The sequence below is a fragment of the Xenopus laevis genome, chromosome 4L, assembly GCF_017654675.1.
Source record: "Xenopus laevis strain J_2021 chromosome 4L, Xenopus_laevis_v10.1, whole genome shotgun sequence".
Taxonomy (NCBI): Eukaryota; Metazoa; Chordata; class Amphibia; order Anura; family Pipidae; genus Xenopus; species Xenopus laevis.
In genome coordinates this window covers 100,034,062-100,056,655 of record NC_054377.1, presented here as the reverse complement: position 1 = coordinate 100,056,655, position 22,594 = coordinate 100,034,062, and the positions used below count along the sequence as shown (strand labels likewise).

The window sequence follows — 22,594 nt, the reverse complement described above, 5'->3', positions numbered from 1 at the left end:
AAATTTGCAGATATAGCCTATAAATGCTCGTCCATTGCAAACTCCCGACCTACCATTAACCATTCAGAGTAAATAAAGTAGTTAAAAGAACAAATCAGATGATGTTCTTGCTGTTAATTGACAGACCGCAATCGTACGAAAGTTATATAATGACAAATAGTAGTGACAAGGCCGGATTTACATAGCAGGCACCCCTAGGCCCACCGCCGTTCATTGCCCGCCTTTATTCGGGCAAATTTTTGTCATTGGGACCGGAGCAATGGGTATTGGCCCACTGGAAATTTAAAAATCGATCATATCTCCAGTGCATGCCGCCCCCCTAAAATCCTGCCGCCCTAGGCCCGAGCCTTGGTGGCCTTTCCACCAATCCAGGCCCGAGTAGTGACCCATTGATATTGTCAGATAGGCAATACATAGTGAATAAAGTACCTCCTCTTGTAAAATATAAGGATATTGTAAGTTACCAAGGAGTTTCATGACTATATAAAAACACGAGGCCGAAGGCCGAGTGTTTTTATACAGGACATGGAACACGGAGGTAACTTCTAATATCCTCATATTTTGCAACAGGGGGTACTTTATTTATTATAAGACACACGTTTCAGTGAGTCATGTGACAGAAATGACATCAGAACTCACCGTTTATAAGGATATAATTTACAAGATATTCATGGCTTTTGTGTATTATATGCAGATATATTATCATTCCCTAACAGAAATCTTCTAACTTGTCCAATCGACTAAACAACCAATTGCCACGGTACGAAAAATGTTGGAACAATCCACACACGATGAGAACATTGTATGAAACGAAGATTTGACTTTATCTTTGTGTCTATGGTCAGCTTTACTCGCAGGTGTTTTTTTTTTTTTTAATGAGTTTACAACTGGAAACCGTTCTAATTCTAATATTCGTCACCTAAAACCTGCCGAGTTCATATTCCAATTTGTTTAATCATGTTTGCTTTGGACCTAAAGAATAACTAACCTTTGGTCAGACTGCAAGTTAACCCTTTAACTGCTACCCCTCTTCGTCTCATACCTGTACAATTGTTTGTACAGGTATGGGACCAGTTATCTGGAAATCAATTATCCAGAAAGCTTCAAATGACAGCAAGGGCGTCACCTGTAGACTCCATTTTATCCAACTAACCCACATTTTTAAAAAAATTTCTGTGTAATCATAAAACAATATCCTGAACTTGATTCAAACTAAGATATAATTAATCCTTATAGGAAGCGAAACAATCCTAATGGGTGTATTTAATGTTTACATGATTTTCTAGTAGACTTAAGGTATGGAGATCCAAATTACAGAAAGATTCGTTATCTGGAAAACCCCAGGTCCCGAGCATTCTGGATAACAGGTCCCATACCTGTATTGTATGACTTCCAAACAGGAAGTCCAAACAATGTGGTTTAAAAATAAGCTCTGGATACATTTTGTATTTTAATATAAAGCCAATCTGATATTAATCTGATGGAAAATAGCTGCATATTGACAGAAATAATTCTATTATGTTTACATGTGATATTTATGGACATTTGGTAAACAGAAAAAAAACTTTTTAGATTAATCGTACTTGAGGTAGTACAAGAAACTTTTTATAGTACGATAAAATAAGACTTCTTTTTTGGGGGATCTTCCTAGAAGTGTTTTGGCAATTAATAATTAATTATAGAGATACAAATTACTGAAAGACCCCTTATCCGGAAAACTCCAGGTCCCGAGCATTCTAGATAACAGGTCCCATACCTGTGCTGTATGACTTCCAAACAGGAAATCTAAACAATGTATGGTTTAAGAGTAAGCTCCGGATACATTTAGTATTTTAGCATATTTTTTATTTTAGCTTCCAAGGAATATCAGTGTAGTGGATCAGCCTGTGCACAAAATCCCTGCAGTAGTGAAGCTATGGGGTAATGAGTATACCGGTAGCTTTCTTTTCTGATAGTCAGTGGGGTAAAGGGTCAAGTGCAGGGTTCTTTTTACCTTTTGGCTTCTAACTTTCTGTGCTGAAAGATTAAGTGCATGTCTAATTTACTTCTCTAATTTACTGACTAAATGATACTTTAGAACTCCTAAAAGCTGCTTGTTGGATGTGCCATGATCACACTCACATTCTCTCGCTTCTTGATCATAATGCTTAATTTGTGCTGATGGACTTTAATGGCGTTGCTTGCTCAGAAAACCAGTCTATCCTGCTTTAACAGAAACATGAATGTCAGGCATGTAGCAGAAGCCTCTGACGTCCTTTGCAGTGAACTTTATAATCAGAATCTGATTGTCTGTGTTCCCCAGTCAGGCCACAGATTATTTCACTGATGACTGAGGGTATCTGCAGGGAGTTTCCATGTTCTTCCTGGGTTTGCACTTCAAAGGCTGACGTTGAGGTGCTGATTTGTTCAAATTTTTTTTTTTTTTCATTGTTTACAAAACTGTGCCCCCATCAATGGCCCTTGAGGCTGACACACATTTGAATATGTTTTTAACCTAATACACATTTTCATATATGAGTGACCTGCTTAATGTACTTAATCTAACCCAATGCTCCGCCATATCATATTTACAGTTCCGCCACTGTATATGCGGGTCACATTGCTTCACATGCAGTTAATCACAGTACAGGTATGGCATCAGTTATCCAGAAACCCGTTATCCAGAAAGCTCAATTTCGGGAAGGCTGTCTCCCATAGACTCCATTTTGTCCAAATAATGCAAATTTTAATAATACAACCGTAACTTGTACTTGATCCCAACTAAGATATAATATTTCTTATTTGAAGCAAAACCAGCCTATTGGGTTTATTTCATGTTTAAATAATTTTCTAGTAGAAGATCCAAATTACAGAAAGATTCATTATCCAGAAAACCCCAGGTCCCAAGCATTCTGGATAACAGGTCCCATACCTGTATTTATAAAGCCAATCTGATATTAATCAGATGGAAAATAGCTGCATATTGACAGAAATCATTCTATTATGTTTACATGTGACATTTATGGGCATTTGGTAAAAAAACAAAACCCGGCCCGCAGTTGCTGTACTTCAAGATAAGAGATACTTTGGGTTAATATATATATATATATATATATATATATATATATATATATATATATATATATATATATATATATATATTTGCGTGTGTATGCATAGCTGTGCTGCGAACCATCATAGTTTCATGTGTATTGGACAGACTTCCAAACAGTGCATTGCAATAGATGAATCATTTATTACATACTGAGAGAAAAAATTCTTCACATTTGGGGGCACATTTACTAAGCTCCAGCGAAGGATTCAAATGAAAAAAACTTCGAATATCTGACTGACCTGAATGGCTTGCATCACATTAGTGAGCAGGTGAAATTTCTGAGCCGCTCCCTGTGTAAGTTGTCTGTTTGGTCTTCATGGAGCAACATTTATATCTGCTGTGTCAGTCTTACTAATAGGAGCAATATTGATCAAATGTAGCTCACTTTATGGAAAAGGTTATGCAACAATATTTAAAAATCAGATTAGTGTATCATGATTGTGGAAATAATCTTTTACTGGTGTGTAATAAATGACACATTTAAAAATCCATTAAAAAGGAACTATTTTCATACATTGCAGTCTTGGAACTAATGCATTGCAAAATGCATTTTTTATTGTCAACCTAATGCCAGAATGAAAGCATTATTTGACACCACCTCAGACATGGTGTAACTGATTTAATTCAGTGGAACAAGATCAGGCTGAGAACTGTTGGCACATAAAGCCTCTTTTTTTTTTTCTTCCAGAGTTGAAACTCTAATGTTTTTGCATGTACAGGTATTTGTAACATGTGTACTGTGTTCTTATTGTTGTGGTGTGTGTTTTATTCTTATTTCAAAACACTTCAGCTGTCCATAAACAGGCAAATTAAATCTGCCTATTCTACCAAATGGGTAGAGTATGTGCCCTTGTATGGCACCCCCTCTCCCCATTGCTTATCCCAAAGATATCTGGCTGATTTTCATAGAGTGTAGGTGGCCCAGTTGGTCAGAGATGCAATCGTTTGACGAAATTTGTCATTTAGGGGGTTATTTATAAAAGGTCAAATTTTAGAGCTTTGTGAGTGTTTTTTTTTTTTTATACCTTGAATAAACTCACAACTTGAATGGTTTCTAATCTCTTGAATTAACAGAGTTTTCTGCTGGAAAAAACTTGAATTGCTGTAATTAATAGCGTGTTCAAGTAAATCCCTCCAAAAAAAAACTCGATCATCATTTAGGCTATTAACATCTTCAAATGGTTCAAGGAACCTCTGCCATTGGCTTCTACATGACTATGACAGGTTATAGATGGTGTATTTTCGAACTCGAGCTATTTCCAGCTTTGGGGTATAGTAAAACTCAAAAAATTCACGTTTAAAAAAAAAAAAAACCTCAAAATTTTAATCCAAAAAGAGTTTTGACTGAAAAATACCCTTGAAATTTTCATGGAGAAAACAACTCGGCCGTTGATAAATAACCCTCTCAATGTAGACCATATTCCTTTTTGTTCTTAGTACTTCAGCCAGTCTTTTTAGTTTAAAACATTTTAAATGTTAAATACTCACATTTTTTCAGGAAATTTGTTTAAAGAATAAGCAAAGCAGCTCTGACCTGTTGTAGGGTAGAAGTTTTACTACTTGCTTCATAGAAAACTTTTTTTGAAGTGTTTGAAAGAAGTATTCAAAATGGGTTGTAGAGCACTGCTGAAATGGGCAATATAGATTCGTTTAAGAAGTTCAAATGCAATTCATAAATGTACAAGTACCTAATGTGTGGATTTGCAGAGATATTGTTTGAAGGAGAATCCACAAGTAAGTTTGAGGAGTCTGGTACAGGCATACTAAATTTGCTGAGAGGTGCTTCTGCCAGGAAGTGGGGGAAAAAGCAAAATGAATCTCTTAAAGAAACAGTTCATTGTGAAATTAAAAACTGGTTAAATAGCCTGTGCAAAATAAAAAAATGTTTCTAATATAGTTAGTAAGCCAAAAATGTTATCTATACAGGCTGGAGTAAGTGGTTGTATAATATAGCAGAACAAAACACTGCTTCCTGCTTTTCAGCTCTCTAACTCTGAGTTAGTCAGCGACTTGTAGGCGGGGCCACATGGTACATATCTGTTCTGTGAGTTTGTAATTGATCCTCCGCATTAAGCTCAGATTCAAAAGCAACAGATATGATCCTTGTGCCCTCCCCTCAAGTCACTGATTGGTTACTGCCTGGTAACCAGTCAGTGGAAACCAAGAGAGCTGAAAAGCAGGAAGTAGTGTTCTGGCTATTATGTTATACATCCAGTCACTCCAGCCTTTATACATTACATTTTTGACTAACTATATTAGGAACAATTTTTATTTTGCACATTTTTTATTTTTACATTTAACAATTCCTTTAAAATCTTTGTGTTTGATCGAATTCTCCTTAGTGCCAAGGTACAGAGGTCTTGTTCAAGATATGTTTGCCTTAAACTTGGCTTGTAAATCTATTTTGTTCTTGGCCTTGCTTTGGTGGGAAAGCAATAGCAGGAGATTAGTTGCCCACAGCTATATCAGAATCATCGCGGGCGACTATTTTCAACGTGTGTCATAGCCCTTACAGCTGGAATCAGGAGTGTCACAGTTGCCTGTCTTTGTTTTTCCGTTGAGCTTCTGCTAGTTTCAGTTCTGTCACTGTTCAGTTTCGATCTGAGATTAAGAATCTGTTCCTTGCAGAACGTGATGTGTGAGGATGACGTGGGAGTCTGGAATTTGTCATACCTTTCCTGTGAACCAGCCTCTGGTGCGGTGTTCCCTTCTGAGTTTCTATGTTCAGACTGGCATGATTAGCATCATGCAGAGAGTCCTTGGTCATGTTTTCTATGAAGAGCAACCGTTTTGGTCGGTTTTGGTTTAGGCTAGGTCACTACCAATACACCATGAGTTACTCATACAAACAATAATTACATATTTTCCCAAATGCTTTTATACGGCAGGCCCTTCCCATCAGTGTTTTGCGGCATAATGTGTTCCAAGGATAAACTCACAGATCTGCAGCTGCAAGGATCCCGTTTCAAACCAGCTGTCCCAGAGAGACTGTAAGTGGAAACTTCCCCCTATTCAGGATGTGTGGGGGTGAAGGGCAGTGTTGGCATCAGTAAGGAATGAATTGGGGAAATGAGTAAAAATGCTCTTGGGAAGAAAATACTTTGTATGAATGATCCAATGGAAAATCTTGATGTATTTTGCTTTTCTGAAAAAGATGAAGTAGTCCAAGCAAACAGGAATAAGATTTAGGCCTTAATAATAATTTAATAGATTATCTCACCATTACAATACAAGATGCAAGGATTTCACACCTTGTTGTGTCGTGCGCCTTGGCACTAGCACACTCTTGCAAAATGACACGTTATCTTGGGGTCAGAGTTCTGAAATTCGACACTCTTCTACAGAAATTTAAAGTTGAAATGTTTTTCTGCATGTAATTTGTGTGACACAGTTCACATTATTGATCTATCATTCAAGCAGTTAATTGACCATAGAGTAGTACTAGCTATTTTAAAATTCACTACATCCAAGCTGCTCCATTTTAGCATGTTCTAGATGTTTCCAATTGCCCCTCTTATTTTATGCCCCCTTGGCTACACAGCAGCTTGTTTATTTAAACTATAGTTGTTTTTCTGAAGCAAACATATTATTACCAGTGCAGGGCACCAGTACATTATATAGTCTTTCCATTAAAACACATACATTTTTTGGTGTTCCTGTTAATGGTGAACTGCTACTTTTAAATCCCAGTACACATTTTCACTTTGCATAGCTTCTTTATCGGTCCACCAAAAGTTTGCCTGCACCAAATTTGCACCTCTCCCCACAATGAGCTAATTGTTACATAATCTGTACAAAATAAACTTCTCAAGCTGATTTGACATCAGTGTAGTTTGTCTTTTCACTTGAGTAAAGGGATAAGTACCAAACAGGAAAAATTATTTCCAGAACCCAGGAAATGAAACGTGTTTTGAGTACATAATGAGCTATAGAATGTTCTGGTAACCCCTAAAATGCAGATATGTTTTCCGAACAGGCCAGTACCACCACTGAGTGAAACCTCTTCTTTGGTGCAATGTCACCATGGAACATCTGTTTTAAATCTCCAGAACAGATGTTTCCAGTTCTTACACGTTCTACAAGTTCTGTGCCACCCTAAGAAAATCATAATGGAGGGCTTTAAAAAAGGGATTACTTGGTCCTGTTACTTTCTTAACAAGATTTCCAACAAGATTAGATCTGAAGGTTCAGAAGCAATTTGTGCCATAATAAAGAGCTTGTATTTGGCTATTGGAACTGGCACAGGGAGCAGCCTGTGCACTAGAGTCAGTTTTAAAAGCCAGGTGGATGAGGACTGCCCTTGACTGATTTTGCATATGTATATATAGATATATATATTCTTTACTCTACATACCATATTGATTGAGTAATTGTGTGTAATATCAACTCAAGTAAGAACATGTGGGAGCTAAGTTACAAATTTGAAATACATTTATTGGTAGTTTGGAGTAGAAGCAAATCTTTAGCTTTTACTAGTTCTGAAATCATCACCTTGTGAAGTTTCCAGACATGTCTTTCTGAGTTAACTTGCTCTGAGGGATTTTTGAGATTGTGTTTGTGCATGGGTCGACGTGTTGTACAAGAAAATAAGATTCACTATTTATATTTTGGGCTCTTTACACTTCATAAAGTTTGGGTAAACGTATACATATATGCTATCAGAATACCTGTGCCATTCCTATTTATGATGTTTTTCTTTGTACCCTAAAGCATGGAAGTTATAACTGTTTTTCAGTTCATCAGACGTTATATTTTATAAAAAAACATATGATTTTGTGGAGTTACCTTACTGTTAGGGTATTTTGATGAAGAAATAATTGTACAGGAGTGGTAGCCAAATTGCCATCCGCCTAGTCTAAGGTAAAACAGATATTCTCACAATCCTTGGTTGCTGTATCCCGACATCACAGAAAAACTCACACACTTTCTATTCATTACTATGGGATTTTTAGAATCGTATTTATCAAACGGTGAACTTTGACTTTCACCAAATGATAAATATGGTTCTAAAATCCCCTAGGGTTGAATAGAAAGTTGGTGAGATCCAATCTCACATTTTCATAAATCTGCCCCTCGGTGTTGCTCAGTCCATTGTGTGTGTGTGAGACCTAGGAAATATATTGGTGGCTCTTCTTTGGAGTCTGTTCCCAGTGTTAAAAAGCAGTATGGGAAGACCCATTGCTGCAGTAATTGTAAAATTGTTTGAGTATTGAGACTGAGCTAGTTGTCAGAATGACGGCAGAATATTGTGCATCCCTCACTGCCAGATGTTTGTGCTGCTCATTTGATGCTGTGGAAAAGGAAATAAGATGAAACCATGGGGACTGCTTCTTGTGCTCTTGCCAAGTGTAGCTTTGATTAATGCACCATATTGACCCCTCTATTAAAGTTGCATAAGTTCCTTAATCACCACTGACTATACACAAGACATAGCGTATATTCATTGTTTACAAGTCATTAAATACCACCAGCTTTTAAATTGTAATGAAGATGCGTATGACTGAAAGCATCCTGCTAAGCTCTCTTTCTCTTCCATTAATTCATCTCTAGTAAGACAGAAGTACTGTAGTTAAAGACGTCAATGATGTCACTGTTAGACAGCATATACCGTACAGTCTATACAAATAATACACAAAAGCCATGAATATCTTGTAAATTATATCCTTATAAACGGTGAGTTCTGATGTCATCAGTTTTAAACGGTGAGTTCTGATGTCATTTCTGTCACATGACTCACTGAAACTTGTGTATTATAATAAATAAAGTACCCCAGTTGTAAAATATGAGGATATTAGAAGTAACCTCGGAGTTCCATGACCTTCGGCCTCGTGTTTTTATATGGTCATGAAACTCCTCGGTAACTTATAATATCCTTATATTTTACAAGAGGGGGTACTTTATTCACTATGTATCCCTTTTGTGAAGAGATGATCTGCATTAGTCTGTCTGTAATGCTACTAACTTCTTTTAACTGAAAGCTGTTCTAGGACATTTTCGTTCAGTATGAAACAGAAAAACTTCCCAGAACAGGGGCAACGGAATAAAGGTTTTATGGTAGATGAGTATTACAGAAATCAGCATTATAGTGTATGCAAGAATAAACACACAGACCTTGTGGCCAATCCATGGTTGATTGAAGAATCCAAGCAATACTCAGAAAAGTGGTGTTTCTTATCATACATCCAGTTGGAATTTATCTGACTCAGTCACTCTTACCCATAACCACAGTAATGGATGCAGGCCATAAAATAGCTCAAGTCCTGTATGAATGAATGGGACCAGTTAGCATATGTGGTTCTGTGTCTTGAATGAAAGCAGCAAATAAGGATTTAGGGAGGCATAAAGGAACAGTAACACCAAAAAATGAGTGTTTTAAAGTAATGAAAATATCATGTATTGTTGGCCCTGCACTGGTAAAATTGATCTGTTTGCTTTAGAAACACTACTGTAGTTAATATAAACAAGCTGCTGTGTAGCAATGGCGTAAATTGAAAAAAGGCTATATGGCACAGGTTAACTAATGGATAACAGATAACACCATTATGTACTACAGAGCTTATCTGCTGTGTAACCTGGCCCCTTTCTCCTTTGAATGGCTGCCCCCATTGCTAAACAGCATCTTATTTATATAAACAATAGTAGTGTTTCTGAAGCAAACACAGCAGTTTCAACAGTGCAGGACAACTCTGCATTATATTTTTATTACTGTAAAACCCCTTTTTAATGTTACTGTTCCTTTAAGCTCATTTATTTATGGAAGGGGGGCTGCAAAAAGACTGGTTTGCATCCTAAGTGCTGCTGCTTCTTGCATTAACTGCACTTAATGGAGAGATTTTGTGGCCTCTAGAACTTTAAGGAGATGATTTGATAAATACCCCAAAAAAAGTGCTTGGTGTCCGTTTAAGGTGTTGTTCATCCTTCAAACACTTTTTTTCAGTTTAGTTGTTTTCAGATTGTAAGTTGCTTTAAGTCACTTTACATTTTTAATGTTTTACTTTTTTTTTGCCAAGTTTAAAGTTTAACATTCAGTCTCTGGTATTTTAGTCTGGCAACTCGGTAATTCAGATGCAGATTCTGAGCTGTTACAATTTGCTACATTAGTTGAAACATTTTGCAGTAACATCTGTGGAATATTAGCAACTATTGTATCCATTGTAACAGTTGCCTGTAATGCTACTCAGAGATTCTGCTCAGCAGGGACAAAAATAAGATATTTATCACATAGGGGCAGATTTATCAAAGGTCGAGCTGAATGAAAAAAAATTAGAATTTTTAGCATTTTTTTGTCTACTTCGACTAGGGAATAGTCCCAATTCGATTTGAATTTGGAAAAAAAATCAAAAATTAGAATATCAAAATTTATTATGTACTTGCTCTTTAAAAATTCGACTTCGACCATTCGCCATTGCGGTTATCATTGTGAATTGCTGTTTTAGCCTATGGGGGACCTCCTAGAACTTATTTGGTGACTAAATGTATCAATTTAGAACAGAAGAGGTTGTTCACCTTCAGACAACTAGTTGTTTTTAGATAGATCACCAGAAATAATTCAATTACTTTCTATTTTCTATGTGTCACCGTTTTTTTTTTTTTAATATTGAAGTGTAAAGTGTAATTTTTCACCTTCTAAAGCAGCTCTGCCAGGGGGGTCGCCGACCCTGTAAACTGTTCTAAATTGATACATTTCTTATCGTTGTCCCTGCTGAGCAGAATCTCTGGGTTTCAATACAGGCAGCTGTTAGAATTGATACAATAGTTGCTTATACTCCAGAGATGCTTCTCAACTAAATATTGCAAAATTTTAACAGTTTGAGTCTGAACCTGAATTACATTAAACTTAGATATGAGAAAAAAACATAAAAATTAATAATGTAAAGTCATTGAAAAAAAGTCTTTATTTCTGGGGAACAATCTGAAAATAACTGAACTGCAAAAAGTGTCTGGAAGATGCATAACCCCTTTAAAGAGTCGGCGATCCCCCCCCTCCCAGAACTGCTTTAGAAGGTGAAAAATTACACTTTACACTTCAATATTAGAAAAACGATCACATAGTAATTGGAAAAATTATTTCTGGTGATCTATCTGAAATCAACTGCGCTGAAAAAAATGTTGGAAGGTGAACAACCCCTTTAAAGGAAACAAATTTAATACTTCATTTTTGGCCATAAATGGAAAAATAGGTACAGGGACTTAGGAGTTAATTAAATTATTTATATTTGAGTGCAAGTGACCTTTACTCATTGAGGCACATTTGTCAACACTTTTCTTTTAATTTGAAAAAACACATCTTGAAAACTCGATTGATTAAAAATCTGAAAAAAAAACTTGCAGCGAAATCACATTCTACTCTACTCCACTGTTTTATTCTCCTAAAATTACCCCCAGAGGATTGCCTAAGTCTGGTGAATTGTGTGACTGTATACAGTATTACAGGTGTATAATGTAACCAAGAACTAATCTGTAGGTCATGCACTGTAGGACATGCACTGACTGACCTTTCACATTATCCATGGGCCCTTTGGATGGAAAGTTTGTAACTGACCATACACATTCTGTTACTGTATGCGGTTATTTTAGAGGGTGTAAACTTACTAACTCTTCTCTTAAGAAGACCATAGCTGAGTCAGATATTTAAGCATAGTCTAATGGCCAGAATAAGCAGATCTTAGCAGAAAAAATGCAACTGTGGCCCCTGCTTCTTACTGATTTGCCTGTGTTGTGATTCACTGGAGGTGTGCGGATATGTTAGGCACCCCAGCTGGTGTTCCTTTAAGAAGAAAAATACAGTGGCCTAGAGAGAGAGAGAAAATCAGTGCAGCCATGTTTCTTCCCCTCCCTGGCCCTTGGCCGACCCACGCAGTAGTGTATTATTTTCTGATTTGTGCCATGGCAAGTATGTCTTTCCATCCCCCAAAGTAGCACTGACCCAGGGGGGGACCTTTTTTTACTGGATTCAGTAGGATGCCTAATATATTAGCATGATTTAATGAATTGTTTTCCTTTGCTGTATAATGCCTATTAATAAAGTGCCCTTCACACTATGATATTACCCTAATGTCATATTTCATTCTTGCATTTTCTTGTTGCGGGAATAGAAAAAGTTTGTTGTAAATGTTCATTTTTTTTCTTCTCTATAGGACCAGTTTGATAATTTGGAGAAGCATACACAATGGGGCATAGACTTCTTGGACAAGTATGCAAAGTTTGTGAAAGAAAGATTAGAGATTGAGCAGAATTATGCAAAGCAGCTCAGGTAAGATATTTGGAGGCTCCATCTGGAAGGAATTTGGTTAATGTTGTAAGTTTTGGTGCTGGAATGTGTAAGGCTAGCAGATGTAATGGTTTGACTGCCATTGTCATTCAGAGAGAACAACAAAAAAAAGTCTTTATTTGTGATCTACTATCTGGGAAAAAAAATAGAACTGAAAAAAAATGTGAACAACCCATTAAGGCTGAGGGCACACTAGAGTGTTGGCTCCACTGCTCTCAGCCAGCTCTGCTCCATTATGCACACCCGTTTATCTGCACCCAAAAATGCCTGATTTCACATTTTAGATACTCATGAACTCCATTTGATCCAAATAATAAAAATTTAAAAAAATGATTTCCTTTTTCTCTGTAATAATAAAACAGTACATTGTATTTGATCCAAACTAAGATACAATTAATCCTTATTGGAATTAAAACCAGCCAATGGGTTTATTTCATGTTTACATAATTTTTTAATAAACTTAAGATATAAAGATCCAAATTACATAAAGATCCATTATCCGGAAAACCCAGGTCCTGAGCATTCTGGATAATAGGTCCCATACCTGTTTATAGTTTTAAGGGGGTTTCTTTCACTATATCACGTATATGAATAATTATAACCCCCCCCCCCCCAATTATTTAGCTTGGTTAGAGCAAACTCGGTCAAATTGTGTTTGGGAAACATTTGCCCATATAGTGTAGCTATTTAGTGTAGAGATTTAGTAAAGCATGCACACCTAAATGATGGATGGGGTTTTTGGAAAGAAACAGGCCCATGTCTTTAGCCAACCTTGTATATGCTAATAGTTAATATAATTTTAAAGATTATAGATGTAAGCCTTTAGCTTTTGATTTATAAGCAAGACTGTTCTCTTTCTGGCTTTGTTTAAAGCAGAATAATATGTTTTATACTCTGTTTTTTTACCCTGGAGGAATTGGATTATTGTGTGGCTTAACTTTCCTCAATTTGCTTGCCAAAAACAGAAAGGGAGAAGTGCAAAGCACCTAATGGTAATGGAAAATAAGTAGAAGAAGGATAATTATACCACTCTGTGGGATGAAATAGGAAGTATGTGGTAATAGAGAGCTGATAACGCTTTGCTATGAAAAATGGAAGTGCGGTTGCACAGGGATTGTGTTGGATGACAGCTGATTCGACAGAACAGCTATTTCAGTCTTTCTTATTTGAACACACCCAGCAACATTACAATTAGTTTATGCTCACTTAAAGGAACAGTAACACCAAAAAATTTAAGTGTTTTAAAGTAATGAAAATATCATGTAGTGTTGCCCTGCACTGGTAAAACTGATCTGTTTGCTTCAGAAACACTACTATAGCTCATGTAAACAAGCTTCTGTGCAGCAATGGCGGAAATTGAAAAACGGCTATATGGCACAGGATAAGGAATGGATAACAGATAACACCATTAGACAGACAGAGCTTATTTACTATCTGCTGTGTAACCTGAGCCTTTTCTCCTTTGAATGGCTGCCCCCATTGCTACACAGCAGCTTATTTATATAAATAATCGTAGTGTTTCTTAAGCAAACACAGCAGTTTTACTAGTGCAGGGAAACACTGCATTATATTTTCATTACTTTAAAACACTTTCATTTTTTGACATAACTGTTCCTTTAAGGAGTCTAACTTAAAGGAATAGTAACACCAAAAACTGAAAGTGTTTTAAAGTAATGAAAATATCATGTAGTGTTGCCCTGCACTGGTAAAACTGATTTGTTTGCTTCAGAAACACTACTATAGTTCATATAAACAAGCTGCTGTTTAGCAATGGCGGAAATTGAAAAATGACTACATGGCACAGGTTAAATAATGGATAACAGATAGCATTATGTTCTGCAGAGCTTATCTGCTGTGTAACTTGAGCCTTTTCTCCTTTGAATGGCTGCCCCCATGGCTACACAGCAGCTTAGTTATATAAACAATAGTAGTGTTTCTGAAACACGTCCGTTTTACTAGTGCATGGCAACACTGCATTATATTTTTATTACTTTTAAACCATTTAGATTTTTGATGTTACTGGTCCTTTAAGGGAAACATTTTGTAAGGACTCACCCTGGTGGTCTAGTGTGCGGTGGGGTCCCCCACTGCGTCTCCGGCGGGGATGCCCTCTGCCTGCTGTTTTTTCCTCCTGTGCCTGCTACCCCATGGGGTTTATGCGCCAGCCTGACTGACTATTCTACGCTCTCCAATCCTGATTCCGGCCTGTTTGACTATTCTACTCTGCTTGTGCTGCCTGTTCCATGCTGTGTTGTCTGGCCTGCCTTCTAAGTTGTGTTCTTCCATTCAGTATCCTTTGTGAGACGATCGTGCCCCTTTGCTCGTCCAGAACCTGTAGCTTTGCTCCTCTCTTAATAAGACCTGGCGGCATCAAATTAGCTGAGGACTTCTCCCGAGGTGAAAGGCAGCTGTTAAAGGCAGAAGCAAGAGCAGAGACCAGGGAGCCTAACACTGGTTCTGGATTTAGGGTGCCGTTCATAACACATTTCTTGTGTAAAAACCAAGAATGTGCCACTGCACCATACTCCTTTAAATATTGAAGAAAAGTACTTTGAAAAGTAGTGTTTTTGGGATGATTTATTTAGTTTCTTCAAAAACAAGTTCTGCCCATCTGTTTCACTTCCTGCTTTCCCAGGCTGTGCAGGGTAGCCGATGGCACTCCGCACACTGCACTGCAAGATAGGAACCTATCAGCAACTAGGCTGACCTGATAGGGAACTGACGCATGTCTTTGCTTGTGTGAATGCAGGGCTGTGATTGGCTGTCCCCTTTTCTGCTGTGCTTCTAACCGCCATCTTTTTTCCTGTTTCATCATTTGCTATGTCAAGAAAACAATTCTGTGCATGCCAGATGTTCTCCACTTGTGTCATCATTGTATTGAGGATCACCAAGTGACTAGAGCACTTGTGCTCGATTCCAACTGCAACTAATCTGCAAGGGGGTGCAAGTTGAAAGGGGGTGTGGAGTGTGCGGGAGTATGGTGTTTGCATGTGCCGGGCACCTCTGAGGAGTTTTTTGCTGGGGGCCCGGCGCACACTAATTACGTCACTGGTCTTAGTCTTTGAGAAGTGTTTCTGCAGCTGTGCCATACACCAATCTCTTGGATTTATATAGCTTGTGGCTAAGACACTGGCAAAAGCATTGAAACAAGACATATCTGTAAGTGCCTAAAGTGTCTTTCTAATGCTCCCTTTCAGGACAACATAATTCATATGGGGGGGGGGGGGGGTTCCTTGTCCTTTAAATATTTCAGTCACCCTAAAAAATAACTTCAAATTGTATAACACAAATACCACCTTTTGCAGATTGCTTTCTCGTTTATAGTTAATTTTTCTAAAATTGAAGGTTTAAAGGTCAATTTTATCCCCCTCCCCCATCACATTTTTTAGCCCCAATTCAGTAAGCAGATCACAGAGTTTTTAAACATTAACAGTTTAATGCATTAGTTGATATGTTGCTCAGCAGCAGAAAAATCTTATGGAGTCATGCTGCCTGAGCTTTACCAACATCTTTCAAAGAAAAAGTGTCATCATTGATTTATTAGTTGCCAAATGCTTACAAATGGATAGGCAGAAGGTGGCAGCTTAACAGACGTGAAAAAGCATGCAAGGCATTTTGAGAAATGGCTTTTTGCCTGGAGGAGAGCTGACTTATTCTATATTGTTTCAGACGTAGGAACCAGGAGTGCAGAATTAGATAAATACTATTTTCATTTGCAGTTACATTAACAGTTGACTTTAAAACCACTGACAATTCTAAGTGAATGTGCTTTGGAATGTTGCTTTGAATACACTTTTTTAATTTCATTTCTACATTGTGTCTCTGAGGCAGCACAGAGAACATCATGAAATGATGGTTCTAGGCACGAGATGTAAGAGGGCAATATTTACTTAAATATATATTCCAGTTTGATAAGATTATTTAATATGCCACTTAATATGATTTAATCTTATGCTCAAGTGTTCATTTTGGAGGTAAAGTTTTCTTTTAATTTCAATCTCCCTGCATAATACTCCTGCAATCCCAGTTTGGCTGATTTGGATCAAGTCCCTAGCCATTTCTATGTAAAACATGTCTTTTTCGCCACAAAGCTCTCCCCCAACCCACATACCAAGTACTATGTCTAAAGTTGGCCATACACATTCAGGTATTTTTCATCATACTATGAACATTTATATAGCGATAAATTTTAATGCCACAATCTAAAATAAATGGATTAAAGTAGAAAAAATAAATTCAACAATGGTCTGGCCTTCATTGACCGACAACCATAGTAGGAAAGTTATGTCCCAGTGACAGTCACTCATGGAAATTGTCAGATAGGCAATACATAAAACTATAGTATCTTTATCCGACAGACTTTCTAACCTGTCTGACAGACTAAGCAACGATCACCATGGTATGAAAAATGTCGGCACAGTTATTCTGAGCCCACACACAGTCTGAAATTAGTGCAAAATTGCATTTCGAAGGATTATATCTGCGCATCTGTGGCCAGCTTAAGCCACGTAAACAAGCAATACAGATGATACATGACACCAGTTAAGCTCTTATGCTACCATTATTTCTCTTTTTTTATTCCTCTTTTTATGTGTGTGCGTGTGTTTGATTACAGAGCGCGATTGGATCCTATTTTTAATTCATTTAGCGCTGACATTTTGTGCAAGTTTACTAAGTCTCCAGTGTGTAGGCATGGTGTTTTCCTGTGCCCTTTTCAGTAGCTGCAGTAAACAAGACTTTCACTTCCTGCAGGCAAGTTTATCGGAAAGCTTTGCATTGTTCGCTCTGGGAAGGGCTGTGCACAGGAAAGTGCCGCTGCCAAAGCAAAACTCAAGTTCTGAAGGGAGAACTCTAGATGTAGATGTAGCATGCATTTATTTGAATAAGAGACTGTAATATGAGTAGGACAGGGCCTGAATAGAATAAGTTATAAAAAGTACCAATAACAATACATTTGTAGTCTTACAGAGCAATTGTTTTTAAATGGAATCAGTGACCCCCATTTGAAAGCTGGAAAGAGTCAGAAGAAGGCAAATAATTAAAAAAAAAAAACTATAAAGAATAAATAATGAAGACCAATTGAAAAGTTGCTTAGAATTGGCCATTCTATAACATACTAAAATGTAACTTTAAGGTGAATCACCCCTTTAAAAAAGGTTCTTCGCCTTCCAACACTTTTTTCAGTTCAGTTGGTTTCAGATAGTTCACCAGAAATGAAGACTTTTTCTAGTTAATCTCTATTTTCTATGAGTTACCGTTCTTCTTATATTGAAGTGTAAGTCTAATTTAATCAGGTCATGGCATTTTGGTTGTCTCCTATCCAAAACCAGATTGGTTTCCTTGCAGATAGTCTTCACTACATCATGCAATATACTTCAAATATGGAGCACCAAGGAGGCCATCAATTACTTAAAAATCACAATTTATTTCCAAAAATTATAAACATTTCAGCATACAGGACTGGACCAAAATGCTGGCCATCCGCTTTATGCATTTTGTGGCTTCCTCAGAAGCTGAACACGGCCCTCCCTCTCAGCATATTTAAAACCTAGGAAACCTCCACCCATATAAAACCTTCCAGTGCAGTCTCATTCACATCCCCAAATACTACACTTATACCATTTTCCATATTATTTTCGTAGTACCTACACCTATCACATACCTCTCAACTGTCCTGTTTTCAGAGGGACAGTCCCTCTTTTGACAGCTCAACCCGCAGTCCCTCGTTTGTACTGGAAAGTCCTGATTTTCTCTGCCCCAGATGGGCCCCAGAATGGGGAGAAAGTGGGGAAAGAGGTGAGCGTGACGGAGGGGAGGAGAGCGACAGAGGGGAGGCGAAAGGAGCAGGGCAACAGAGGGGAGTGAAATATAGATATCCTTCATTACTTATGGTTATGTCCTGATGTTAAAAGGTTTTGGCACAAAGTGGAAAAGTTAATTAAGGGAAAAACAAAACTAGATATAGTTATTACCCCATTATTCACCTTATTGGACCAGAGAGACTCTATTCAAGTGGAAAATAAAGACTCAGACTTCATCATTTCTGAAGATAATCTTTCACTTTTGTTTTTTGTTAATGGCTGTAGCTCATGTCATTATTTTTGTATTGGATAAACACCTACGTTAGAAAGCGTTTTGAGTTACTTACTTAAACTTTGTTTACAAGAGGCAATATGTTGTAGAATGGGGAAACCAAAAAATGAGAAACCTTTTCTTGAATATATGGTCCAGATGTCTGAGCATTATAGAGGTAAAGGAATTTGGAAATCCAATTTTATTGGATTTTGAAAGATGCTCCTCTTCTATACAAAATAATTGATGGTATATTACTCTTAACAATAGTTTACCCTCTTTATTTAGTTGTCGAGTAGAGAAAATTGCAACTTGGAAAAGTAATCTTAAAGTTGATTTTTTTTTTTTTTAAGCTTTGTTTAACTACATGGTCTCATGTTACTTGAGTTTTTATTCAGTTCATATGAATTCAAACTTTATATTGTTATCTGATGTTCTAAACTTTTTGTAACATGCAATTAACCTGTTGAAAGGAACCCGCTGTTTTTTGGTTAAAATAAATAAAAAAAGAATTAAAGATGTTAAAGAGGGGAGGGGAAGGGTGGGTATAGTGACAAAGGGGATATAGCGACAGAGGGGATATAGCGGCGGAGAGCAGTGGGAAACCAAAGAGAGCTGTGATATTGGACTAGGGGTAGGCAGAAGACATTTTAAGTGGTACCTGCCCAGTGCCCCCCTGTTGTTGCGCCCTAGGCAGGTGCTTCTTCTGCCTACCCCTAGTTCCAAACCCTGGCAGAGAGCCCAGAACAGCCACAGCTGTTACAACTTTTGTAACAATTTTGAGATAAGCAAATAAGTAATTGTAACAATATAAGATAAGAAGTTAGAAGAAGTTAGACTCACAGCAGTCATGACAGTAGGGATACTGTCATGGAAAACATGTTTTTTTCAAAAAGCATCGGTTAATAGTGCTACTCCAGCAGAGTTCTGCACTGAAATCCAGCAAACAGATTTTTTTATATTCAATTTTGAAATCTGAAATGGGGCTAGACATTTGTGAGTTTCCCAGCTGTCCCTAGTCATGTGACTTGCGTCTGCACTTTAGGATGGAACAACTTTCTGGCAGGCTGTTATTTCTACTACATTAAGTCTCAATGGGCTCAGCTATTATCTTGTGTTAGGGAGCTTCTATCTGGTTACCTTCCCATTGTTCTGTTGTTTGGCTGCTGGGGGGAAAGGGAGGGGGGGGTGATATCACTACAACTTGCAGTACAGCAGTAAAGAGTGACTGAAGTTTATTAGAGCTCAAGTCACGCAACTGGGGGCAGTCACAAAACTGAATATAGAAAAAAAATCTGTTTGCTCTTTTGAAAAATGGATTTCAATTTAGAATTCTGCTGGAGCAGCACTATTAACTGATGCATTTTGAAAAAAACATTTTTTCCCATGACAGTATCCCTTTAAAGGGCAATTCACCTTCATTAGCAAAACTGTAATAACTGGAAAAAACACAAAAATATGTTCAAACTTTCATAACCTGCCAAATGTTGTAAAATTAACATGGCAATTAAGGGGCGTGGCCACAAAAATGAGCATGGTCAAAAAAAATCACTGCACTGCGTGAGGCAACTTTTTTGTCCCTCTTTTTATTTCTAAAATGTTGGTAGGTATGCTATCAAATCACCTGACTTATTCAGGATATGTATAATATGAGACAAATTTTTGGCCGGTAAGTGCTCCCACCAAGACGGCGTTTTTAGTCTTCTCAGCATGCCCCATTTGGAGACAGGATGCAAATTATTTTAATTAACATTAATTTCCAGAGTTTAGACTATAAATTTCACAAAGGTAGCCTTGATAAGTATTATGAACAGTAAACGGTGATAAATTGAAAGTGATAGTCCTATACAAGGTTATTCGTTGTGTCTCTCGGGTATGTATGTATGAGTATCATATGAGTAATGATTGCTAGGTTATTTCAGGTTCAGCTCTCCAGTGTATATTATAAAGGCCAAATGCTAAACCTTGTATCCTCTGTAGCCCCATATTATGGGTTGGGGTTAAGGCTGCTAGTTGGTTGCGAGCATATGCATAAATGATTTATTTATAAAGCCCTTACTTATTCCTCTGCGCTTTACAGAGATTATTACATCAACCTGCCCTAGTGGAGCTTGCAGTCTATGGCTCCTATCACCTGTACACACAAAACTGAATTAGAAACCAAAGAAACTGTGTGAACCCGCACAAGCACAGGAGGATCACAGAGGCGCAAGCCTAGGACCCCAGTGTTGTAAGGCAGTAATTATGCCTCTGTCACTTATGTCCCTTTTTTGTTTGTTTTCATGTAGATTTCAGGACAAATGAACTGTATTAAGCCTCGTCAGGTCTGTGATGTATACAATGCAATATAGCCATGTCTGAATCTTAGTACAACTGTTCATGTTATCTGTTCAGTGTTGGACTGGGGGGTCTGGGCTTACCTGGGCTGCCTTATCAGGGGCCCGCATGCACCCGCTCTGGGCCCCCGACTTGCCCCTCCCCACACCAACTTTAGGGCCCTCATTCGGCAGTCATGGGCCACTGGGTTTTTTATAGGTGTTCCGCCGGCCCAATCTAACCCTGTCTGTTGATGGTAAATACATTTATTAGAATTTAAATGAGATTCTTACCCTTGATTTTCCTCTTGGAAGTATCCAGCATGTACACGCTGAAAAGTTTTTGGCTGAATAAAAGACAACTGTGTTCTGTTCTGTGTCTAATGTGCTTTGTACATAGCTCATAGTTCTTAGAAGTTATCGCCTCTTATTTTCAGGCTGTACATAGTGGTTTCCATTCTGCTATCTACAGATGCCAGAAAGACCCTTGTTGAAAAGCCAATTGCATGGTTGCCAAGAAACCTAATTGTTATGCATTTCACTTAATGAATAATAATGAGGTGTGTTTAGGCTCTGCTGAAAACCAGACAAATTGATGCAGTGGGAAAATGATTTGTGACCTGTAACCTGTGGATGTAAAAATGTTTTCTATCCCAGTACATTATTTATAGTGCCATGCTCCCTAAAGATGTATATCTGCTTGTTAACACATTTGCATCTCAAATCCACCATTACTGCAAGTCGTAAAAAAACATTGTGTGGGTTTTGTACAGGCACCAGTTTGGATGCAAGGTTTAATAATAACACATTTTGATAGCTGTTGTCCAGAATGCTCAGGGCCTGGGGTTTTCTGGATAAAGGATCTTCATACCTTAAATCTACTAGAAAATCATGTAAACATTAACAATAGGCTGGTTTTTCTTCCAATAAGGATTAATTATATCTTCGTTGGGATCAAGTACAAGGTACGGTTTTATAATTACAGAGAAAAAGGAAATCATTTTTAAAAATTTGAAATTATTTAGATAAAATGTAGTCTATGGAAGATGGCCTTTCTATAATTTGGAGCTTTCTGGATAGCTATGAGCTAGTAGTTCAAATTGATTAAGCCCTGATGCACATTTCTGGCCAGTCAGGTTTTTTTAAATTTGAAATACTATTTAAAGAACCTAACAACTTTAATCATGAATTATATATAATTACAAACAATAATGGTCACTTAAAGCCCAGAATAAAGGCACTGTATACATTGCACCCATGGGGAAGGATTCAGGTGGGACACAGAAACTTCCCCTCCTGCCTGATAAGTTTGCCTGTGTAAAGCTGGCCATAGACGCAAAGATCCGATCGTACGAATCAACGTATGATCGGACTTTCCCATCTCCCGACCCTCCACTAACCATTCAGATCAAAGTCCTTACCATTCCGATCAAATAAGAACAGATCACCCAATGTTCTGCCCCTGACAGCAATCGTACGATACTTATGTCTGACAACACTAGTGACAGTCTCCCTCTGAAAATCGTACGATCGGCAATACACGCAGAGATATTATCGGCAGGCGACAGAAATTTTCTAACCTGTCCGATCGACCAAACGACCGATCTCCGACGGACGAAAAATGTCGGGACTCTCCACACACGGTCCGAAAATCGTACGAATCCACGATTCGTACGATCGGATCTTTGCGTCTATGGCCAGTTTAAGATTATTCATGCTGTGTACCATGTTCCACTATTTCAAATGTTTTCAGGCCAGGTTTTTGCAAATCTATGATGTTGTACATGGAGGTCTATGGAGATTATGGCCATGCTGGGGCCATTAAAAACTGACTCCACATCC

At 37.7% G+C, this 22,594-nt stretch overlaps 1 protein-coding gene across 3 annotated transcripts in view; it reads left to right on the top strand.

Moving 5' to 3' along the window:
• Positions 1-22,594, top strand: part of fnbp1l.L (formin binding protein 1 like L homeolog) — a 62,761-nt gene that overhangs the window by 19,229 nt on the left and 20,938 nt on the right. For 2 of the 3 annotated variants that reach the window (XM_018256964.2, NM_001096692.1), the window contains 1 exon segment: positions 12,232-12,347. In XM_018256964.2, coding sequence (XP_018112453.1) covers positions 12,232-12,347 — 116 coding nt within the window. 3 annotated transcript variants of the gene reach the window in all.